This window comes from Sebastes fasciatus, chromosome 14 (genome assembly GCF_043250625.1).
Source record: "Sebastes fasciatus isolate fSebFas1 chromosome 14, fSebFas1.pri, whole genome shotgun sequence".
Classification (NCBI taxonomy): Eukaryota; Metazoa; Chordata; class Actinopteri; order Perciformes; family Sebastidae; genus Sebastes; species Sebastes fasciatus.
The window spans coordinates 23466224-23491068 of record NC_133808.1 but is presented as its reverse complement, the minus strand read 5'-3'; the positions used below and the strand labels follow the sequence as shown (position 1 = coordinate 23491068).

Here is a 24845-nt window from a genome sequence, read left to right as displayed (position 1 = left end):
ATTTAGCTGTGCACGACTGCAATGCACTGCCCATGACTACAAATGTGAAAGCAATACATCAGACCGGCACATACGGGTACTTTGCAAAAAGTCAAGGCTTTGCCCCCTTTTGGGGGATAGAAAACTGCAGATCCCATAGACTTCAATGCAATTTGACGTATGTTTGGATTGTAATTTTGACAAGTTCGTATGCATCCATCTCTTGTTATAGACATTTTTGTTTTATACACATGTCTAATAATTGTTTTGCGACCATGCCTGAACCTGAGTGTTCATAACTTAATAAATTAAGGTTGATTGCTGTCACATCCCTGCAGTCTTCCCCCGTCCAACACAGAGGCCGGATATTGCTTATCCAGACTTCTATACATATTTGATTGAATCACGTTAGGCTAAGTGTTGTCTGTAAATAACCAGCCTGTTAATAACCAACTGTTTGATCTATAGGCTGAGATTTAGTTGGAAACGACAGTCTGATGCTGCTATAACGTTCATGTATGACTATATTACTGCAGCAGCCTCACACTCAAGCTGACCTAGCCCTGCTAGTCACTGTCACCAGCATCATTTAGCCATTTACCACACTGATAGTGAATATTCACGTATTGTATGTGCCTCAAATATCAGGGTGAATGCCTCGGTTAACCCGCTACACAACAGCTTTTCTACTTTCTCTCATGGGTCAGTGAGTTTCTTTCCCCCAAAAGGGAGCGCAGCCTCGGTGATGACGCCATGCTGGTCTGGTCTATAGCTTGGAGCAATAAAGCTCCTCTATTAGATCTTTTTTAGGACATGGCAAGGGAACAATCGGAGATCAGCGTTTTTTAATTTATTGTTGGTGCAACCAACTACACGCAACTCTTCCGCATAACGTTATTACTATTACCGGTTTGTTTAAAGTAGTTTGGAGACATGTTTCAACTTCTTCTGTTTATGGTGTTCCCGTCTACGAGGGATACGGGATTGTTTTCCCCCAAAAGGAGGCGTGGTCATGCGAGCCTACTCTGGATGACGTATTGCCCATCGAATGTATGGCAAACAATAAAAAAGCATTATTCCAACAGGATATTATTGATGATTCCATGAATGGCAGTCAACAATTGATTTCAACACTCGGCTAATAGTGTCACTCTATACAACAAGTAGATGGTATACAGTAGTTTTTAGTCAATATCGTTTACATGCAATGATTTTCTCTCTCCTTGAAAAGAAAGCACAAGAATGTTGTTTATTTTCTGCATGTGTACTGTAGGTACGAATTTGTGTGTTTGCTTGCTTGGTTTGCAAGCATGTGCAGTAAAATCCATTCATATTAAATCCAGATACCTGGGTTTGCTCAAACAGCAGGGACAAGTGCGGAGCAGCACTTGACATTTACCACAACAGTGCCTCGCCACCATGCTAATAAAATTGCTGAAACACTAGCTCTCACACATAATCCAGTTATAATTGAATAAATAACCACCATCAATGGAAACCACTGAATACACCTCCGCATGAGGAAAATGACCCACTGGGATCATGATGGGGGGACGGCCATTGATCATGTCCCTCTCATGTTACGAACCATTACGAGTGTGGAAGAAGCATGAAAACAATTGACTCCATTAGGACTATTTCAGCTGATACACACCCACATTCAGCTACAGAGCACATTTTACAACTCACCTCATATTCTACATCAGTGGAAAAGGAGATTAAGAAGAATCCAGTTATCTGTGAAGGTCTGCTCCCCAGACCAACTACAAACCAACTCTTTCAACACAGCCACCTCGCTTTCATTATAATCTTGGATTTATCTTGGACCTTAAGAAAGCATGCCCTATTTTCCAGGTTCAGATTGGCTTACCTCAGCATAGCGTTCTTGCCGTCGCTCCGTGTGCAGCGGACTTGTCGCGTCTGGTATCCCACCTCCAGTTCCCATGACATGGGGTACTTGTGCGCGTGAGGATGGTGTTGGTGGTGGTGATGGGAGTGGTGGTGGTGGTGGTGGTGGTGAGAAGCCTGTGTGTGCAACGTGACTGTGTTGTTCTCATCGGAGCTGGTGCTGAAGTCCACTGTGGTCCTGCCACTTAACAGGGCATCCTTGTGATGGGGCAGCCGGCACTCGCTCCAGGCCCCTACTTTAAGGCTGTACTGGTACTCGCCCTCCCCAGCAGGGCAGTCAACAAGGCTAGAACAAGTCCTGGTCTCGGTTAAGTTGGGGCAAATCGCACCTCCGTACATCGGCGTGGCCAGCACATATCGAGTCCGATGCTGCAGGACAGCGCCGCATGTTTTACTGCAGCTGGACCAGGAGGTGAAGTCTGAAACCACACAGTCCTGCGGGCACGGGATGAGGCATGCCTGCTCCACAGGTGGTTTCTGGGAAAAAAACTCACATATCCTCAGGGTGACCGTGGTGCGGTTTGATGTGCGCACACAGTGGACTTTGCGCCTCTGGATGCCGTGCTGTGCTGTAACGCACTCAGCCGTCCTCAGCTTGAGCTCGTTGGAAAAGAAAGGGACCAGAACGCAGCCCCCCCAGTCTGACACCTCCCACTCAAAGAGGTTCTGGTGCCAGTCGCAGACCTTAAAGCAGTGCCGCTGGCTGTCTGGCTTGTCCATGTGCTGGCAGTGGGAATGGTGGGTAGTCCAGCCCTCCATGTGGACACACCATATTGTCCTTGTCTGAACTCCGCCAGAGCCACACTCCTCCCCGATACACTGACCCCACTGGCCTGCAACCAAGAAGAGATACATGGAGAGGGCATTTTCATTAAAACCTGGAGCTTTAGGGGAAAAAAATTATGATTTAAATTGCATCTATCTGGCAGTTTGCAATCAAGCACAATTCAAGGCCATTCACTTAACCTCTGTGATTGCTTTATTCATGAACTGAGGAAGAAAGGAACAAAAGTAAAAAAAGTAATCAAACCACTGGCAGACATCAATATAGAAAAATACAAGGTTAGTTTCTCTGTCACAAAGGACTAGATTCACTTAGATTCTTGATCCCAAACTGATCAGTATCTTAGGCTTCATAAGACATGACCGGCTGTGCAACCACAGTTGCTGTTCGTCAGATATTATGTCAGATATGCTATTGCTTTGCTGAGCTGCACAATTTTGTGAACTCTTTAAATCTGGCTTAAAAGCAATATTGTGTTTTTAATATTTCTACAACAAAGATGAGGCACTGCGCATACATGTTTACGGCCAAAATTATAATCCTGATTATTTTGATCGATATGGAGATTTTGATTGTTTATCATGATCATACATCGATTTTAGGGACAAAATGTTTTTTCCAGCACTTTCACAATTAAATTTAACAGAGCACTGCTTTTACTTCCATGTTGTGCTACACTCCTGCTAATGTACAAGTCTTTGCATCAAAATAAGAATGCTCCTTATTCACAGTGTATCTCCTTTTACCCCAAATTGAATCAACAAAGCACTGCTTTCACTTACATTCCTGCTAATTATCAAATCTCTGCATCAAAATAAGACTCAAAATAAGGTTCTTCTTCACCTGAATGAAATGTATAATCTGATCTGGGGCTCAGTCCATCACATACACTCTTCTAAGTCGAAAATGTAATGCTTGTGAATGTGCGATAGTGTTCGTTACAGAACCGACTGTCAAATGCAGGTTTCTAAACTGTAATAATACATCATCATTTATTAGTTAATTATCTGAAAAGTAACTCAAATTATTCAATTTATTAAACTTAGTCGTTTAAGAGAGGGAAAAAGACTCGGATTGGTGTCTGTTTCAGCAGATACACAAGGTTGCGGTGTCGGACATTAAAAATAGGTATCGAGCTATCTTTAGTCAAGACATGTATGGCATTTTGCTGTGGTCTGACTCTTTGCTAACAGCACACTGAGGATTTGAGTTATCTTAATGTGCAATTACCATGGCTTTAATTTAAGAATACAATCAGGACCTGTCTTAAAATTAATGTCAGCAGTAAAGGGATTTGTCTGCAAAAGAGAAAAAAAACATATAACATCTAACTGCCTTTATTGAGTAATTCTCAGTGTACAGAGGCTAACAACCCATAGAGAAACACTGTTTGTTGTATGTTGGCAGAACTGCTAACAACATCACTGTTTGAAAAGGGCAACAGGCAAACGTGTTCAATTACATTTCATATCTCACAAGCTCTGACAGTTGATTCAGTCGATATATGATAGGTCTCTTTGCAAAGATTGATCCATCTGTCAAAACAGCTGCTTCAAAAATACACGTTCCTCATGAATTAATAAAGTATTCTGAAATATAACTTTACTCTCTGTTCTGGTTGCATTTGATATGACAAACTCTGAAACATACATTTTATAGACGAGACATATTTGAACATTATGATCAGTCATACTGAGATTTGAAGCTTAGAGAACTAAAACTAACTAAACAGCCCACTTAAGCCACACTCACAAAGGTGCAAAATCCTGTTTTCACTCCTCCTGAAAACGCTCAGCCTGGTATATTTCACACACAGTTAAGTTATGAGAGAGAGTGGCAACTTCATTTTCAGGTATTCACCGTCCTATCTGAGTGATGATGTGGTTGATTTCTGCAGCGTGAAACAGAACCACACTTGGCAGTCAGTACTTGGTAACATCAAAGCGTGTGTGACAAAAGCACAGTGATTTTACACCCCTGACAAATAGCGGGAAGTAGAAGTGCTCTGTTGTCAGAGAGGGAACAAAATTGCTGATACTTTTTTTTCTCCCTGCTGTGAAAACTTCCCGTCAGCGGCAAATTGTAGCTTAAAATGTAAGACTTGTATGGATTCAAGGCTGACCACACGTCTCTATTTCTTTGAAGAAGGGGACTACAAACTTTTCACAGCCACCATCGAGTCTACAGATGGTGAGGATATGATAATCCAAAAAAATATCTAGATTTGGAATATAACGTTCACTCATCTGAAAAGAAAAGAAAGCTGACTGTTTTGTTTATTCATAATGGGGAGAAAAGCGATTAATCCAGTGGGCTACCTTTGTGTCTGAAAAGTGAAGCCAATGCTGAAGTGCTTTGAACTTGCATTCTTTCTAATAGCCAGCAGGGGGCGACTCCTCTGGTTGCAAAAATAAGTCTGATGAGAAAATGATCCTACTTCTCACTTGATTTATTTCCTCAGTAAACATTGTAAACATGAGTTTATGGTCTCAATCACTAGTTTCAAGTCTTCTTCAAAACAGCATGATGTTCATTTAGTAAATTATGGTCCCATTTAGAGTCAAATAGACCATAAAGTAGGGTATGCTTTAGGGCGTGGCTACCTTGTGATTGACAGTTCGCTATCACGGTGTTGTCCGGTCTGGGAGTTGTCCCTGTTAACAATTTTAACCCTTTTAGTGTGTTTTCAGTTCATGACGGTTAATTGTAACATTTTGGTCACCTAAAAATGTCTTATTCAGCATTCGGTTGTACTTAGCTCCACTTCTTATACACATGGTTTATGGTTGTAATTAGAATCAAAATGCTGCAGTGGTTAACACACCATCGCCTCACAGCACAAGACTCCTGGGTTGAAATGAACAGGCTGGCTGGATGAGTGCAGATAATGGATGGATGGATGGATGACAAATATAGGAAGATATAGCAAGTTTAAGGCACTTCCACATTGGCTTCACTTCTTAGACACAGAGGTTTCCCCACTGATCTATACCACCAGAACATGCTATGATATACTGATCCACATTGCGTTAATATCTGTGTAGATTGCGGCTATTAGAAAGGCTAATAAAAAGGCAACTTCATAAAATGCTAGATTCATTTGTGATTGGTAAAACCCAATCCAAAAACTAATTTGTGCCAATTATAATAATTTAGTTTATGACCTTTTGTCCCCATTTACAAAAAAAATGTGGACATAAAAACAGAAAGATATGAAATCAATTTGCTGATATGATGTGGTTATCTACGTCAGTCATGTTCACTTCTCAGCCAGTTATTTTGCCACATGCTATGAAAGGGATAATTTGATTCATTTCTTCTAATTGGAATTAAATTGATGTAATAATGAGATCCTACTGCTTCCTAAATTGCTTTCGAATGACAACTCGCTGAAATTGTTTTATGCCTTTTCGTGCCAGTGAAATCTTTTGTTAACACTTTGTTCCCTGGCCAATCATTGACACGACAACACCGCTTTGAAGCTGTTGCTATTTGCTCGAGGGAGCGACGTTTCAAACTGCTGAATGGTTTCATAGTTCATCGAAGCACATCATTGAGCTGATTCGTCTTGGCTTTGCAATGTTAATGGGGGCTTACAGTGTAACTAACATCATTATGCTCATGTGATCTTTTTGTCTTACACAGCTCAAAGGATAAGAAATCAAATCCATTATTGCTTAGAGAGTTTTGTACACCGGAAAGAAGATTAATGATTTGTCCATTGGTTTGATTCGAGAAACGAGGTAAGACATGCAAATAAACAGAAAGAGGCACAGTAATGAGAACATGGCCATCTTTGTCTGACGCAGTGCAAAACACATTAAGGGTGGTCCAGCTGATGCGTATGTCGTTGTGTGTGGTGCAAACTGATCAATTATGTCACAACAGATATCAGCCTTTTGTCTTCATTCACACTGCAGCTGAAGACACACGTTTGGCAAAAACAGCAAAGATATGGACGCGGATATGTGGTACAAACCTACATGTGACTTGTACTGAACCATTCAAATTGTAGTTTGTACCTTGATAAAAATCAGCTGCATACAACATGAGGCCAAACAAAAACAGCTGAAAATAGGAACATACAGTATGTGCTCTGGAGCAGCTCAGCTTGGCTATGAAACATGTTTTATTATTACCGTAGCCCATTCAACTTGTTTCATGTTCATGCATTGCTGAAAGTGGACCTTCGCCAATGAGTGTGCACTTTAAACAGTACAATCGTTCAGATTCCTACTCCAGTACGTGACATTGACTTCATTCATTCATTTAGTATTTTTGAATGCATACTTAAGCTGCAGCTTGATGCCTTAAACTGAGCTAACATGGTTTGAATTGATAGTTTGAACTCCGGCTTAAGATGATGTGAACTGCCTGGCTATTTGTTTACAACCTCAAAGACACTCGAAGTGCTTTGAACAGGGGAGACGTGTTGATTCTGTCAGAAGAGAGAAGAGGATATATACCCAAGATCACTCACGGCCGTGAAAACATCTACGTATATGCAAACATTCTAATTAGGACACATTACAGTAGATGTCAGTAGAATTTAATTTCAATTTCAACATTCCAGCTCCGCACTGTGCTTAAAGAGACGCTCTCAATTCAGTCAAAGATGACAAGACCAAAAAAAATCTTATATGGGTTACACCCTAAAATAGACATGAAAAGCCCTCCACAAATATAAGATATGAGGAGCAATTCATAGCTGAGCTTGAAGACCTTTAGTGTCAACACCTAGCGGCTCGGTGTGCTGCTCTTGTGGTCACTGATGGCCCTCTTTCATGATAACCACTCTTTCATCAGCGTGTTGCTGTTTTCACGCTGTGCCAGGATGTGTGTGCCTGATTTATGGAGGTGTGATTGGGAGTGATTCCGCTGCCAGGGGAGCCGGCTAACACGAGCACTAGTTCATCTCCTAAGCTCTGAATAATCACTCTCTCGATCTGTCAGCATCAGCATCTGTCAGCCCCTCAGGAGGATCCAGTCACCCACAGCTCCTTCATTCCTGACGCACTTAGTCGCCTTGCTTACACCCCCCCCCCCTGGGGTGCTTTGGTTCCCCCGGGGGGGCCCCTGCTATATTTACTATTCCTTTAACGTCCGGAAACAAGAAAAGAAAAAGTGAATTGGCGAGAGGCTGTGCAGACTTCTCTACAACAATACAGGAAAAGACAGGAATTAAACTTAGCCGGTGTAGCGTGACAGAACACGTCTTCTCTTTCTCAGGATTGTTCAGTTGAACCCTTAAGTTGGACAAATGATAGCAGAGCTGCACGACAATAACAAGTAACATAACAAAAGCCAATCTCCGCTGTGCCCCGAAACCAGACAGACGGAGACAAAGAAGAAGCAAACAGCAAAGCAGTAAACTGTCTCTTAAACAGCAGCGCTCCGTCAAGAGATAGAAAACGGCTCTCACCGCTGTTCAATCTCTTGCCTCCCTTTAATTACATTTTGGTAAAAGCATCACTGAGTCAGTAAAGTCTTAAATGGATTTCTTGGTGCTTCCAACCTGATGCCACACTTTGGGGCTGTTAATGTTCAATGTTTACTAGTGCTGCTTTAAAGGGCGGCTCCATTATTTGGGGGGTTTTATATCATTCTGAAGCTTCATAGTGGTGTTCCTTGTGTATTCAAGTCTGAATGTTACAATTTTGGTCAAAGTATGTATGTTTTAGCGATCGATGCAGCGATAGATCAGCAACTCCCGTGTTTTCCGAGGTAAAATCAATGTTTTTATGAATGAAGTCTGGTGGCTTTGAAGACCACGATATAACGGCTTCAGTTCCCCGTCGGAAAGGGCTGTCTGAGGACAAGGTAAAGCTTTGAAAATATTTTAGGTGGCTAATGTGCGTTCTTCTTCTGCTCCCGGCGTCTACATAAAACTTACCTCGCTGTCAGACATTCCTTTCTGACGTGGTACTGAAGCCGTTATATCGCTCTCTTCAAAGCCACCAGACTCCATTCACAAAAGCAGTAATTTTACCTCGCAGAACGCGGGACTTACAACCCCATTTAAAAAAATGCAACGGCTGAGTGGACGTTTCCATGCTTTTACACCAGAACAGCTGGATTTTACTCACCCAGAGATGCTTCTGGAAGCCATGCATTCTACTTCAATGTGCCACAAAAAGAGACACGTCTTTTCTGAGCATGTATTGATCATATTCATCTGTGTCTCTATCTACTGCACTGTCCCAAGCACTTTATTAAGCTTGTATAAGAAACACATCAATTACCTCAGTTCTAAAGAGTTAACAACGTTCAATGCTACAACTTGAACAGCACAGCGCTACACTTTTAATGTTCATCGATGTGCGATTCATCTGCTGATTTACTACAGTGACATGTACAGATAATGTTTTTTCTCTCTACGCGGCAGTTTTTCGTGCATTTTTCCTCACAAACATCTGCTGACTTTACTCACCATCCATCTTCAACTTCTCCGCCCGAGTTAAGTTTGACTGTTCGGATACATGCGTCCTTTGTCACAACACTTTTTAATTAAATGATACCTATGCCACTGCGCCTCATTATGCGCAGAGCCGTCCCCGATGCCACACTTCCATCAGTTGTAATTTATGAGCAGCGAGGTGCATCCTCAATTACAGCATTCATATATGCAGAAATACATCAGATTATCACCAGGCAGTCAATCCATCTGAAGAAGCCCTGAATCAGCTCATTTTAACCAAAGTGTTTATGGAGCAGGTTAGAAGGGGAATTTGCGAAATGTGAGAAGAGAAGTTGAAAATCATCGCCAGGGGACAATTCACAGATAAAGTGAAAAAAAAAACACTCATCACCTGCAGCTAAAAATAAAGTCGGTGTGATGATGAAACGAATGAGCAGCTACTGTGAGAAGTTTGACCTTCCTGCTTGAATATAAATCATGTATTTCCATAAATGCTCAATAAATGAATGCATTATAGTATTTGTGTTTTGGCTTGACAATGAGCTACTTATTGCAGCTTGTATTATCCCGAGGAAAAGCATCTAATGCTGCTTCAGTATCCCACTCTAATGAATAATGTTCCTTGGGGCTGCATACATGGCCCCAAAGGGCTTTCATTATTTAGCATTCAGTCCTACAGCACAAGTGCCGGACCTACTTGAATGCCTAATCGCTGACTGGATGGCCAGCACTGTATAAACAAGACAACACTAACATATGTTGGGCCCATTGAGTGATGTAATTCCCCATTTGGGCCAATCAGTAACTAACCAAATAAACACTGTAAATGCAAACCCCTCTTCAGCCAAACGACGCCGTTTTAGAAGTGCAGCAATGAGACTTGTTTCCCTCCATCAATGAGAATCTGATTAGTGGTGTCTGAAATATTATGCGTGATAAACAAATAAACACACAGACTGGAACTGATCCAGAGTCTGTATAGCCTGACTTCAAGTCAGTCAGTCTCACACTCTATAAAGTAAAATGCAGGACCTGCAAGCTCCTCTGCTCTGATTTATCTCAGATCCATAATGTGGTAAATCATGAGGAGGATCATTTTAATACCAGCGTGAAGACTTCTAAGTGACTAATCAATATTCTTTAGTCGGTATTAGCATGATTCCTTCATTGAGTTATCACTGTGCGGGGGGTAAGGGCTGTATTTAAATTGATTTAAATCAGTCAGAGAACACAGTGAGGTTGGACCCACAAGAAATAACAGAGTTCATTAGGAAGCAATGCCCTCTCTGTAACTATGTTTTCATGTTCTTGTTTTTTCGGAATATTTCCCTCTTCAACACAGTGCTGTGATCGGCTGCATGATTATACCAAAGAAAACTGTCATTTTGATCCATATTTAAATACAATTTGAATGATGGCATGGTATGGTATAATACGGTTCCTGTGTCACACTGACGTCACTATGCACTGGATGCTTACTTACTTACGATACCTAAGTCACGATACGATCTTATTGCGATTTTAAACATTCTGCGATATGCTGAGTATTGTAATAAGATATATTGCGATATATTGCAATTTATTACCTTTTTTCAACTGAAAATTAAGCAGTTTGTTAACATCTGTTTTATCTAAATACGATAAAGCTTTCACTCTGTTCATCTCAGAGTTTTCATTCACATATCTTGAGGTCAGAGGTTCAGGGCCGCCTTTGAAAATGGCCATGTTAGTTTTTCCTCGCCAAAAATGAAAGTCACGTCGGAGCGTTATTTAGCGTTCTTCCCGACAAGCTAACATGTTATGGTTGATATCAATCAATTCCTTAGAGTTTTTTAGTTTCATATGAGACAGAATAGCGGCCGGGCCCACTGGCAGACTGTCAAATTGTAAGAGGTTATCGATATTTGACGTTTGTATGAATAAAATATTGCCACGCAAAATACTGTATCTCAATACTGTGGTGTAACAATGTTTTCCCCATCCCTACTATGCACAGACACACTGATATTGATGTAACATGGCATCCAATAATCAACCACAGCAGAAGAGAACTTCTTCAGATCCAAACATCATAATATTGATTGAGCACTAAGTTGTGGTAAAGAAGCAGCACCTCAATACAGCATCTCTACAAACATGAGGCATCACCACTAAATACAATATGATGAATGCATGAAGGTAAAAATAGAAGACATGCATGCGTGTCATGTAAAAGTATGTAGTATGGACAAACAGAGTTGATTTATTGCTCAACAGAAATTCCAGGCTACTTTTTAAGCCAATTTAGTACTTGTGACTGTGCCAAGGAAGACCGGCTTTGCACTAATAGCAATTACAGACAGACTGACTGAAATAACTGTGAAATGAATATAAATGTATTCTTTTTTCTCTTTTTGAGACCAAGTGCACACCTTTAACTGATGAGAAACCTTTGCTCACCGTTGGCTCGGAAAGCTTTATCTGTATATATGACTGTATACACAGCTGAAGAATAATCTTGCATTTCTTATTTTCCTCTCTGCCTGATACATCCTTTTTTCCGGATCATTGCTTGAGTCACATTTGTCTTTGTTTCTCCTCTGTATATGCTAACCTGCCCACAGCGTTGGGCTGTCAAGAGAGTTTCAAATGAGTGCTGCTGAAAACACGGGCTCCTTTCTGTTAAGTCAAGACAAAACAAGCAAAGGTGGGCGGATAAATTATTCAAAAACAGCTGACACAAACATTATTTTCCTGGGCGTCCATGCCTTCACAATAAAGATCCTGGACTAAGCCATCACAGGTAACCTATTGACTGAATTTAGTGAATGAGTTGGTTTCTAAGTTTTATTGGAGAATGGGGGTTGGGAAAAAAAAATGTGTTCACCTATGTATCGCAATTTTTTCTTAAAGATTTTTAAATACATTTTTTAATACCAGAATCAATATATTTGCTTCATTTGAGTCTATGTAAACTGTATATAAACTGTATATACAAAATACATATATGGAAATTAGATTGATTGGATCATATTCACCAGATGTATAAAACATTAAAAGTTCCTTATAAATTAAAAATGAAATACCACTGATTTGTGATGGAAATGTCTTTAATCTTTGATTTTTGGGTTACTGGAAAAAAAATTTAATAAATAATTCCTGACAATGATGGATATATTTGACTTCAGGACATCTATGACTACATACATGCTGGAAATACATTTTAACTGTATCAATTTAGATATTTTCCAAAGTGAAAGTCCCTAGAAGTGGATGATTCAACTGTTCCCCATGGTCTAGTGTTAAAAAAGTTAATAAAAATCACAATAAATCACAATATCAATAAATCAAATATAAAAAAAAATTGCAGAATCGCAATACATATCAAATCGGCACCCAAGTATCGTGATAGTATTGAATCGGGAGATAGGTGTAGTGGGAAATCTGTGATATTTTTGCAGAATTGCCTGTCAATTTTGCAAAAATAACACTACTTTACTTTACTTTCAGATGTAATTGTTGATATCTGGGGGCATGGTAACACTGCCACACAGCTTCACTACTAAAATGAGCTAATACATAGTTAAACTTGTATAAAACATGTCTGATCACTGTCTGATCGCTGATGTCTGTAGCTTTCCCTGACAGACTCTGATGTAATTCAATTAACTTGGAGAGCAAAATGTTGTCAAGTGAACGATGTAATGTCCAAAACTGTAACAGCTTGACGAACGAATATTCAATTATGTGTAATGTCATGTCAGCACAACACAGCAGGGCACTAGTTGTTATACTCGTGTTCAACAACAAATCCCATTCCAGTGATATTCCCTTTTTTCACTAATAGTGATCGTGGCATGTCTCTCGCTGTCTCGCTGAAAATTATGCTCATGGTCAAACATAGACAGGACTTCTTCTTCTCAGACTGAAATCAATGCTTGGCTGTTCCATTAATTGGCCTTGGGAGAGCTGCTAGTTCTTCTACAAAGCAGATATTGCATTTCCTCTAAGATCTCGTTTATACACATAGATCCCACTTTGATTTTAGGCTGAAAAACCCCTCCCGGCGTTTCTCTGAGAATCAATGTGGTTACACTTATAAATGCCACAGTACTTTAGTCAGTATCACTTTAAGACATGAGGACTACAGCGGCGACCAGGCGGAGGTGTGCTACAGCCGTGCGGTGATCAGAATCTTTTTCCGTGTAATTGCTTGTCTCATGTGGTCTCCTCAAGTCCCCTGCACCAGCATGTGTAGAGGTGACACGTAATTGGATAGGATGTCATTCACTCGTCTGCCACGCCGTCTTCCTCTGACCTGGGATTTGTCTCCCGTAAACACAGGAGCAGAGCTAATGGTCGTATCTACAGCTAACCCGAGGGAAGACCCTGGTGTTTTGATAATGTGGGTGACGAGGGCCATGGGATAAAGGACTGACATAATGCACCACAGACTGTATGATATTTCTGCTGATTATTCTAGAACAAGACAAAAAAAAGCTTTCACCAGTATATTTTCCATCTATTTATATTCCACCGTCTATTTAAAATGGGAGTAGGCAGTATATGTTTGGCATCATGGGGCAAAAATTCCATAATAACCTTTCAGCATATTGTAATTCAAGTGTTCTGAGAGAAAACTAGACTTTTGCACCCCATCATGGCTCTGTTTTAAGGCTTTAGAAAACTTTCTAATTTTACAGCTAAACCGTGCACTACAAGATGATTCTGAAAACATTTGAGGCGAGAAATAGGCATTAATGTAATATAATATTGATTCATATTTGATCAGCGCTGCCTAGTTTGGCCGTTTGGTCGGAGTTCGCGAGTGATTGACAGCCGGCTCTCATAGACGGCAGCTGGACAGCAGACCTCAGATCAGCTCTGACTGCTTGTTTTCCTCCGGTATGTGAAATCTTGCAGATGCCGTTCGGAGCACCGGAGGACACAGAGGCACATGTTTTTTTTCAGGTTACCTGTTTCATGTACTACTGACACGATACAGCGACCGTTTTATGAAAATAAATAAAATAACTTTTTTAATCATAATTGCTCCAATCTCGCCTACTTCAGCTTTAATTACAACAGAGGATAATTTGACATGAACCCCATGAACACTTTAAATTACAGGCATGAATGACGATGTTGTTGAGATTGTGTCAGTGAAATGATGGACTTGAAAAGAAAAAGAAAAAGAAAGATATATTGGCTGGTTTGGAAATAACTACAGGAAGAACGGGGGAATAAAGGGACTGCAAGGAGGAAATACTCTCCACAAGGGTTTGACAAGGTAGCCTTCATGGTTGAACATGAAATTTCATTTGAAAGTTGATTGCTGATGCACCACGGAGGTTTTTCTTGAGCTGCTCTCAGATCGAGCAGTGATTCCCGAAGTGCTGCTCTATTTCTGTTCAAGTGTGAGGTGAAAGCACTTCAAATTGAGGCAGGCGGCTTTTATCTGCTAGAACAATGTAAACTAGCAAGTGCTCATACCTAAACAACAAAGACGGTGCTTAAAATGATTCACATCAGCATGCTCTCATCTGTTGCATCTATTACATATTAGTTAGTTACATTTAGCGATCCAAAACGACTTGGTTAAGGTCATGGAAAGTAACTAAACTAAATCAATTGCTTAAATCAATATATTTATATTAATAATGAAACTTCAAATGAATGCCAATGTTTCTCCCTGTCTGCTGGATGTGCAAATCCCATTCACCATAACAACTTTATAAAGGTGAAAACATGTCAAATTGGAGTTTACAGCTTCGACAGAAATCAATTAATATTGCTTTAAGAAAATATTGGCATTATAATTAAGGGAAAAAGAACATTTACTGCTGTAGGAGACAAGACTCAAGCTCAGGGCTGACAAAGACTTCCATCCTGACTTCCACATCCTCATTTCTCACTATATCACCCACCCTATTTCCTAAAAGTTGGTACTTTTAAATGAAGAGCTGTTGTGTTCTGGCTGTGCCAGCTTGTTGTGGTGAACTGTTGTGGTTTTGGATGGGGTTTATTTGTATGTATTTCCGGTGTTTCCTGTTTTATTTTGGTGATTCACTCCTCCTGTGTCTTGTCTGGGTTTACTTCCTTCCTTTGTCTGTTTTCCCGCCTTGTGGTTGATTGTCTGCCCCGCCCTGATTTGTTTCACCTGTGTGTAATTTGTCTGTTATTTAAGCCTGTGTGTTTCCCCTCTGTCCTTGTTGGTTCGCTCTTGTCTTCCCAGTCCCTTGTCCTCCGTGTTCCTAGTGTTCCTAGTGTTCCTAGTGTTCCTAGTGTTCCTCCTGCCCGTGACTCTCGCACCCTCTGGTTTGTAGTTTTGTTTTTGTTCTCAGTTTGGTTTTGGTGTGTTTTCATTTGTACTTTGTTCCCCTCCTTGTTTTGTGATTTTTGGATTTTGTCAGCTTTATTAAAGCTCGCTCTTATTTAAATCTTCCTGTCCTGCTTGTACTCTGCGTTTGGGTCATCTTAGTAACTCACCACAAGACAGAACGAACCAACCTTAAATAATGACCCCAGCAGAGAGCTTTTATGCCCATTTGGGCATCCGGATTCGGTCCGAGCATCAGCCTCAGCCCCGGCCTGTTGGCTTCCTGAGCTTCCGGCCCATGCCCCAGCAGTCAGCTAGCTTTAGGCTAGCATCAGCCCTGGATCGGTTCTTGGGAACCCGCCTTGCCCTGGGAGGTCCACTAAGTTTACAGTCTGCTGCTCGCCATGCTGATATACAGGACACTAGCTTGGACCTGCTAGGGGTTGGAGCCCCTAGAAGGAAGCGTGGGTCTCGGAGGCGGCGTTCTCCTAAGCTGCTCAGTGTTCCATCCAAAACCAAGCCTACTCCTGTGTCGGAGGTCCGGCCGACCTCTGCTCCAAGTTTCCTGCCGGAGGTCCGGTCGACCCCTGCTCCAAGTTTCCTGTCGGAGGTCAGGCCGACCCCTGCTCCAAGCGTCCTGTCGGAGGTCCGACAGACCTCTGCTCCAAGCGTCTTGTCGGAGGTCCGGTCGACCTCTGCTCCACGCGTCCTGTCGGAGGTCCGGTCGACCTCTGCTCCAAGTTTCCTGTCGGAGGTCAGGTCGACCTCTGCTCCAAGCGTCCTGTCGGAGGTCTGGCAGACCTCTGCTCCAAGCGTCTTGCCGGAGGTCCGGTCGACCGCTGCTCCAAGTTTCCTGTCGGAGGTCAGGTCGACCTCTGCTCCACGCGTCCTGTCAGAGGTCCGGTCGACCTCTGCTCCAAGCGTCCTGTCGGAGGTCCGGCCGACTCCTGCTCCACGCGTCCTGTCGGAGGTCCGGCAGACCTCTGCTCCAAGCGTCCTGTCGGAGGTCCGGCCGACTCCTGCTCCACGTGTCCTGTCGACGGTCCGGCCGACTCCTGCTCCACGTGTCCTGTCGGCGGTTCGGCCGACTCCTGCTCCACGTGTCCTGTCGGCGGTCCGGTCGACTCCTGTTCCACGTGTCCCGTCGGCGGTCCGGTCGACTCCTGTTCCACGTGTCCTGTCGGCGGTCCGGTCGACTCCTGTTCCACGTGTCCTGTCGGCGGTCCGGTCGACTCCTGTTCCACGTGTCCTGTCGGCGGTCCGGTCGACTCCTGTTCCACGTGTCCTGTCGGCGGTCCGGTCGACTCCTGTTCCACGTGTCCTGTCGGCGGTCCGGTCGACTCCTGTTCCACGTGTCCTGTCGGCTGTCCGGTCGACTCCTGTTCCACGTGTCCTGTCGGCTGTCCGGTCGACTCCTGTTCCACGTGTCCTGTCGGCGGTCCGGTCGACTCCTGTTCCACGTGTCCTGTCGGCGGTCCGGTCGACTCCTGTTCAACGTGTCCTGTCGGCGGTCCGGTCGACTCCTGTTCCACGTGTCCTGTCGGCGGTCCGGTCGACTCCTGTTCCACGTGTCCGGTCGACTCCGGTTCCACGTGTCCTGTCGGCGGTCCGGTCGACTCCTGTTCAACGTGTCCTGTCGGCGGTCCGGTCGACTCCTGTTCCACGTGTCCTGTCGGCGGTCCGGTCGACTTCTGTTCCATGTGTCCTGTCGGCGGTCCGGTCGACCTCCGCTCTACGTCTTCTGTCGGCAATCCGGTCGACTCCAGTTCCAAGTGTCCTGTCGGGGATCAGGTCGACCTCCGTTCCACGTCTCCTGTCGGGGGTCGGGTCGACCTCCGTTTCGGTTGGGCCGCAACCGCCACCTGCTGCTCCGGTTGGGCCGCAACCGCCACCTGCTGTTCCGGTTGGGTCGCAACCTCCACCTGCTGTTCCAGTTGGGTCGCAACCGCCACCTGCTTTACCGGTTGGGCCGCAATCGCCATCTGCTGTTCCGGTTGGGTCGCAACCGCCACCTGCTGTTCCGGTTGGGCCGCAACCTCCACTTGCTTTTCCGGTTGGGTCGCAACCTCCACCTGCTGTTCCGGTTGGGCCGCAACCGCCACCTGCTGTTCCGGTTGGGTCGCAACCTCCACCTGCTGTTCCGGTTGGGTCGCAACCTCCACCTGCTGTTCCGGTTGGGCCGCAACCTCCACCTGCTGTTCCGGTTGGGTCGCAACCGTCACCTGCTGTTCCGGTTGGGTCGCAACCTCCACCTGCTGTTCCGGTTGGGTCGCAACCGCCACCTGCTTTACCGGTTGGGCCGCAATCGCCATCTGCTGTTCCGGTTGGGCCGCAACCGCCACCTGCTGTTCCGGTTGGGCCGCAACCGTCACCTGCTGTTCCGGTTGGGCCGCAACCTTCACCTGTTTTTCCGGTTGGGTCGCAACCTCCACCTGCTGTTCCGGTTGGGCCGCAACCTCCACCTGCTGTTCCGGTTGGGCCGCAACCGTCACCTGCTGTTCCGGTTGGGCCGCAACCGTCACCTGCTGTTCCGGTTGGGCCGCAACCTCCACCGTCTGATTCGCCGGTTGGTCCGCAACCACCACCGGCTGATTCGCCGGTTGGTCCGCAACCGCCACCTGCTGTTCCGTCTGGTTCGCCGGTTGGGTCGCAACCGACACCTCCTGTTTCGCCTGGGTTTCAGCCCAAAAGCCTTGTTCCTGTGACTGCTGGGCCGCGGTTCCGGGACCCCGGGTTCCCCGGCTCTGGCTCTGCCTTGCCCCCGGGCCGTCCGCCCGAGTTTCCCGGCTCTGGCTCTGCCTTGCCCCCGCCTTGCCCCCGGGTCATTTGCCGGAGTTTCTCGGTTCGGACTCTGCCCTGCCTCCGGGCCGTCCGCCCGAGTTCCCAGACTCTGTCCCGGTTCTGTCCCCGGGCCGTCCGCCCGAGTTCTCAGGCTCTGTCCCGGTTTTGCTCTCAGGCCGTCCGCCTGAGAGGGTCGGTGCCCAGGGTTCCTGGAGTCCCTCCTCCGGGCCCCCCTCCGCCCACCCGGTTCTGGTTGTGGAACGTCTGGGATCCGTCCCTTGAGGGGGGGGCTATGTTGTGTTCTGGCTGTGCCAGCTTGTTGTGGTGAACTGTTGTGGTTTTGGATGGGGTTTATTTGTATGTATTGCCGGTGTTTCCTGTTTTATTTTGGTGATTCACTCCTCCTGTGTCTTGTCTGGGTTTACTTCCTTCCTTTGTCTGTTTTCCCGCCTTGTGGTTGATTGTCTGCCCCGCCCTGATTTGTTTCACCTGTGTGTAATTTGTCTGTTATTTAAGCCTGTGTGTTTCCCCTCTGTCCTTGTTGGTTCGCTCTTGTCTTCCCAGTCCCTTGTCCTCCGTGTTCCTAGTGTTCCTAGTGTTCCTCCTGCCCGTGACTCTCGCACCCTCTGGTTTGTAGTTTTGTTTTTGTTCTCAGTTTGGTTTTGGTGTGTTTTCATTTGTACTTTGTTCCCCTCCTTGTTTTGTGATTTTTGGATTTTGTCAGCTTTATTAAAGCTCGCTCTTATTTAAATCTTCCTGTCCTGCTTGTACTCTGCGTTTGGGTTCACTCAAAAAACTCACCTCACGACAAGAGCGCAGTCTCTCTACTGCATATTTCTTGAGAATTAAATTTTGTTATATTTCAAAGCGTTGGTATAGACCATAGACTAGAGAAAGATGGACGACAAGACAGCTCCCCAAAAGTGAAGCCAAAACATCTGGATCGCCCCCTAGTGGCTGGCTGCAGTATAGGTCATAAATCCCGCCCCCTCCATGTTCGTGGATGGGACATGGGCCAAAAGAAAAAGTCAAGGTACACGTCAAATACTTTTTTCCAAAGATGTTTACTGTCATTTTAGATAGTTCTGATCACGCTGATGTATGTTCAAGTGTTCTTTTTTCTGATAAGTTTGGTTCTAATTTGTTATTTGATGCTATGAAAAGAGGGTGAGTCGTGCAGCCGAAGGCTCGGGAATTGTACGAGAGAGGAGATGTAACTTTAACTTTCTATAATCGTCACGAGTCTGTCTAATAGAACATGTGTCAATTTGATCATAAATGTAGTTATAGAGATATTATGGTTAGTTGTTTTGTCTTTCTAGCCAAACAACTACTGTGGTGCTAACGTAGCAGCTAGGTGGGTCACGCTAGCAAGCTGCGGCCGTGCTAGGCTCGGGATTGGCTCGTGCGGGTGTGTGGGCGGGACCTCGATACCACGGCTCCAGAACCCCGATCACTACTGCACAGACTGTGGTTCCAAATGACGTCAAATCTCAAAATGGAAGTTCCCATATCTTGGATTATTTTTCCTTCACTTTTGTATAGTGGGAGGAAGTGGAGACCCATCATACATCTATATATACAGTCTTATGTATAGACAAAGATCTGACATATTTCTTTGTTTTCTATTTAATAACAGTATTATAAACTATATATAACAATACTGTATCTCTCCTCACTGTTCTACAACTTTCCAGCATTCAACTTTTTACATTCAACTTTTTTATGGTAAAAAGTAAAGTTTGATTCTCAAAAGGACACATCAGGATCAGACGCATTAATACTTCACTATTGATCTTCCCATCACAACAAACCATCTGCCTCGCTGTCGCTGAAAATGAACGGCAATTCATGAATGCGCTGCTGCTTTTGAAAGCATCTTCCAGAGTCATTTTATGGAGCAGACTTAAAACAGAGCAATTTGTTTTTTCCTTTAATCAACCACAAAATGGCCCCGCTGCTGAGTTGAGGACCAATTCAATGTGGACCCAGAGCCTAGAGGCTTTCTCTGACAGAAGTGATTACCCGAGTCGGGCAGCCTGCAGAGAGTAACCTGCAGAGGCTAAATACTTCACTTATCCTCCATCTGTCATTTGAGTTCCCTTTGTCCCTCAGTTATTAATCAGATGGCTCCCCTCGTTTTATGGTCATCTGTGGGAGGTCAAATAAATAATGACCGGACAGAATAACATTTACCAGCATCCCTATCACCGCTCATTAAAACGATGCTAATGTCACATAAATGACATGCGGCAATAGAGGAAACCACAAGGGTGTTAGAGAAGAATTTTCCTTCCCTGATGACAAAGTCAGCCAACGCTCAGCTACAGGAAATCCATTTTGTTTCTATTTTGCACCTCGTAGTTGAAGTACAATGTAGAAAATAGTTCAGTCTGCTTTCAAATGTGAAATTGAAAAATCAATCTATATACTCTAAGGCAGCTCAATGCTGCTGTACATTGATAACCACAAGATCACCTCAGCCAAAATACACAAGAGTCTCTGGCCTGTCTCTATCGGGGCTCCAAACAAAGCCATCAGCCACTGTGCAGCCGCGGTATCACTTGTTATCACTGAGTCCATTAGAAATGTGCAGACACCTCCGACTCCATTCCTCTGGGAGACTTATAGGAAAGGACAGAAAACTAATGTTTGGGAGTTCTGATAGTTGGAGGTGTAGCTTCCTTCATCTCCCTCAGATAACACGCTCCAGCTGTGGTATGCAAATAAGCTCAAGTCAAATATATGGGACAAATGTATGAATGGCAAAAATTATGTTGTTAGTTTTGGCTGATCTGTTACTGTTTGTGTCGGTTCAGTCGCCACCATATTTGTCCTGAGTGAGATATCTTTATTGACGAACTAACCTACACGGGCTGCATAGTGAAAGCTGCACGTCGGCAGCACAGCAGCAGAAACTTAAATCCTATACGTCTACACAGGATGCGTTCAAGCACACTGGTGGGTGTAGGTCAGCCGAGTTTTGGCAGCACTTAGAGGCCAATTCATAATCACGGTAGCTGCGGACGTAAAATGGAAGAAAATTTACTTGAAACTAGGGATGCACAGATCCGACTTTTTCAGTCTTGATACCGAGAGCAATATCTCGGCTTTCGGTATTGGGCGATACCGAGTACCAATCCGATACCAGTGTTTAATTAATAAGCTGTATGCCTCACTGTGTGGAAGAGACTGGGATCATTCTTTTATGTACAAGGCAACATCAGGTTAAACATTGCTCTCTTGACTTTGTAAAACAAAATGTAACAAATAAATATCAATATAAATTCACTGAATTGTTATTTATTATTAAAATAATAAATCGTACACCAGCAACTTGGTAAAAAGATCTTTAAAATGAACAGGAATTACAATTCAAGTGTAAACGTTTTCAATGCGGCAACAAATTGGTCAAAACTTAAACAGGAATTAAAATGCCAGTATATAATGTATATGGCATATAAGAATAGAATTGAATTTAATAGATCGGCCCCATTGTCACCGATACCCGATCCAGCTATTTGAGTCAGTATCGGCCGATATCTGATCCGGTATCAGTGCATCCTTGCTTGAAACGTAAAAAAATGCTTCAGTTCGCAGCTGCATGCATAAAACCAAGTCAATTTCATGGGAAGGCGTATAAATAGTACAACATTACAACGACATTCCACGTGTCATGAGAACGCATTTTATCCTTCGCAAGTTAGGTTTAGGTAACAAAATCACTTAGTTTGAAACACATCATAAATATCTAATGTAACTTCAAAATAACTCTACACTAACACCGGTCTCCTGGTTGAAAGTCCTGTGTTTGTTGGACCCATCCACCTCCCCATCCCCTCCACCAGTCTCTCACTTTTTATTCTATGTCACTAGCTTTGATTGTAGCATATTTACACAGATGCATTTACATTGCAGTCGATACAGACATGGCATACAAATGTCACGTCAAAATGCACGCAAAATGTCTAGACTGTTGTATGAAATGTCATTCATAAACCATTTAGTGCTACCAGGCTCGTAAAGCACAAGTAAAATGCAAGCAATTGTACAGCTTGAGCAGATGGCCGTTCTGGTTCAAATAGACGCTTATATGTTCTGTCAGACATGTGAGAGGAACGACTGAAAAATGAGGCTGAAACGCCCCTGTGTAGACGAGCCTTTAGTCTTATGGCAGTAGGTAATTGTTGACATTGTTTTTCCTGTAGGGTCAAATGTTCCTGACAAAACTGGTGACTCAGCCACGTAAGAACAGTCCATCACTCGAGAGTTCCAAGCTAAAAAAAACAAAAAACTGTAGTATGTGAACTATAATCAAGGCTTGTTTGTAAATGTAACCCTACCCATCAAATCACATCCTTTACCTGTCACACTGTGACACAACGTGCATCGAGTTCTTGACTGATCTGTTGTCAGAGAGCTTGGCGTTGTCTTCTCCATTCTTGAACACACACACACAAAATAAGAGAGGCAGTTATGTAAGCGTGTGCACGCATCAGTGAGAGGCGTGGGCGTGATGCATGGGTTTTAAACGACATTAAGCGCCTGCTGCAGCCCACCCTGAAAAGCAGCTGTGTGGCTTGGATTCTGTGGCTCATAACTTAAGGCAGAAATTGAGACGAGGCATTCACAGCTTCGAGAACGAGCTGAATATTCCCTACCATGCTACCAGATTATTAGGTACACCCGTAGTACAGTAGCTCTGCAGTAAATCCTACTTTTATGAAGTATTACAAATTCAGCTTTTGTTGGTACTGTGTCAGTGAGGTGTCCATTCAGTTTTACCGTCATTTTGGAGGCTGTGGTTTGTATTGTGTATAGTACAAATATAAAATAAAATGACATTGGTTACCTAAACCTGTGGTTACGCCCGTCTCTTTAATGTGACCTGGCACGTCCTGCAGGGTGGTGTTATCTGTCAGATGCCAACACTTTTAGGGCTCGTCTTGGGCTAACTGAAGCACCGTCAAAAAATCCACATCATGAGGTTTCCAATCTCAGCCGGTGAACATAAATCTGGCTACAGCCATGACACCGCCGGCGGCAACATTCACTTATCACATGGCCCATTGACATGGTACACGGTGAAGGAACAGGGGGAATACATCAGTGTTGCTGAGACTTAATGAGGCTTTCTAGCACAATGGTTCTGCTCTCACGCTGTTCTCTGCACAGATCAGGGAAACACTATGAAGAATACTATGGAACAACACTACAGAAGAAGCTCTCTGCTCTCCATGGGAATCCAAAAGACTCTGAAAAACATCCATCTACTGATGCCTATGCAGCCACATGAAATTGAAAAAAAGAAATAGATTTAGTGGCCCGCACTGGCCATTGGAAGCACACGGAGAATTCCCGGGGCCAGCTGATTGGCCCGGAGCGTCAGAACAGTGTTAAAAATGCAAAATGAAATGGGTAAATCAAAGCAAAAACAACACGGGGCAGCTACAGTCACTAAGAACTGTAGATCGTAAGCCCCCCACCCACCTGCGTTTAACCTGATGGTATGATGCCTGCCATCAGGAGTGATTGGTCACACCGTACGTATGGATAAACTACGTACGGTCACAGTGCGTGTGGAGAAAAGATGGACAGTACAGGTGAAAGATGATGATCCTGTCTGCTTCTCCAAACTGGGAGCCGGCCGACCGCCATCTATTACTGTATCTAACGTTTATACACTGACTAGGATGTATATATACTAGGGCTGTCAAAGTTTATGCGATAATGATGTATTAACGCAAATTCGTTTTAACGGCAATGCAAGTTACGCAACTTGGGATTTTTAGGTTGTAGCGGGCTCAGTTTTAAAGCTAGATTGAAAATACTGCTATCATATAAAACTAGAACACCTGAGGAATCAATTGGTAGCCATGTCATACTGGCTTGTCGGGAAGGAGGTTAAACAATGCTCCAAACTTACACTCAATTTTGGAAAGGAAAATAAAAATAATGGACCCTCCCTTTAACACTAATTTAAAGGAATCAGAGACAGAGAGGGGGGCTGACATTTTTAGTTCCGCTGGACATTAATCATGAGCATTTCTACAGTAGTTACTGAGGAAACGATTAGAGAAATCTGACCAATTTCCTCACCCAGCTGGGCAGAGAGTTTTAGAGCCAATTATGTTTTTGAGAGCTCTTCTATTGGGACCTTCCAGAGAGTCCACCTGTCCTCTGTTGGAGATCTGCAGCCATAGCCACAGATACAAAGATAATGGATAATGAAAAGTCTTAAATATTACTTTCTGATATGGAGGTAGCAGCAACTGCGGTCTCCTACTAGCTTACAATAAAAAGAACATGACTTGTCGTTGTATTTTCAGTTCCTCCCCAATGCACTGAGCACATTTCCCAAAAGGAATACTTGAAAACTACAGCACAGCTATGATTATTAATCAGTTTCTGCAGACGTAGCAAAGGCTGTTTCTGGATCAAAGTTAACGAGACAGCACTCAACTCGGTGCATAACTGAAAATCTTTACATTTGGGTATCTGGAGTGCCTCCTAACCCTCATACTGTGAAATAAGAGAACCTCAGTCAGACTTTGTGGGCTGCCTAGATCAGAAAACATGTGATTCAACACGCCGTTCAAATGTGAATCCCCTCCCCATGCAACCCGGTCTCACACAAAGGCATATAGATAGCACGATATTATGATATTTCACGTGTC

The 24845-nt window shown here is 43.8% G+C and overlaps 1 protein-coding gene across 3 annotated transcripts in view; it reads right to left on the bottom strand.

Moving 5' to 3' along the window:
• Positions 1 to 24845, bottom strand: part of thsd7ba (thrombospondin, type I, domain containing 7Ba) — a 225895-nt gene that overhangs the window by 118048 nt on the left and 83002 nt on the right. For all 3 annotated transcript variants that reach the window (XM_074659769.1, XM_074659768.1, XM_074659770.1), the window contains one exon: positions 1850 to 2720. In XM_074659769.1, the coding sequence (XP_074515870.1) occupies positions 1850 to 2720 (871 nt within the window). The remainder of the gene's footprint in view (positions 1 to 1849; positions 2721 to 24845) is intronic.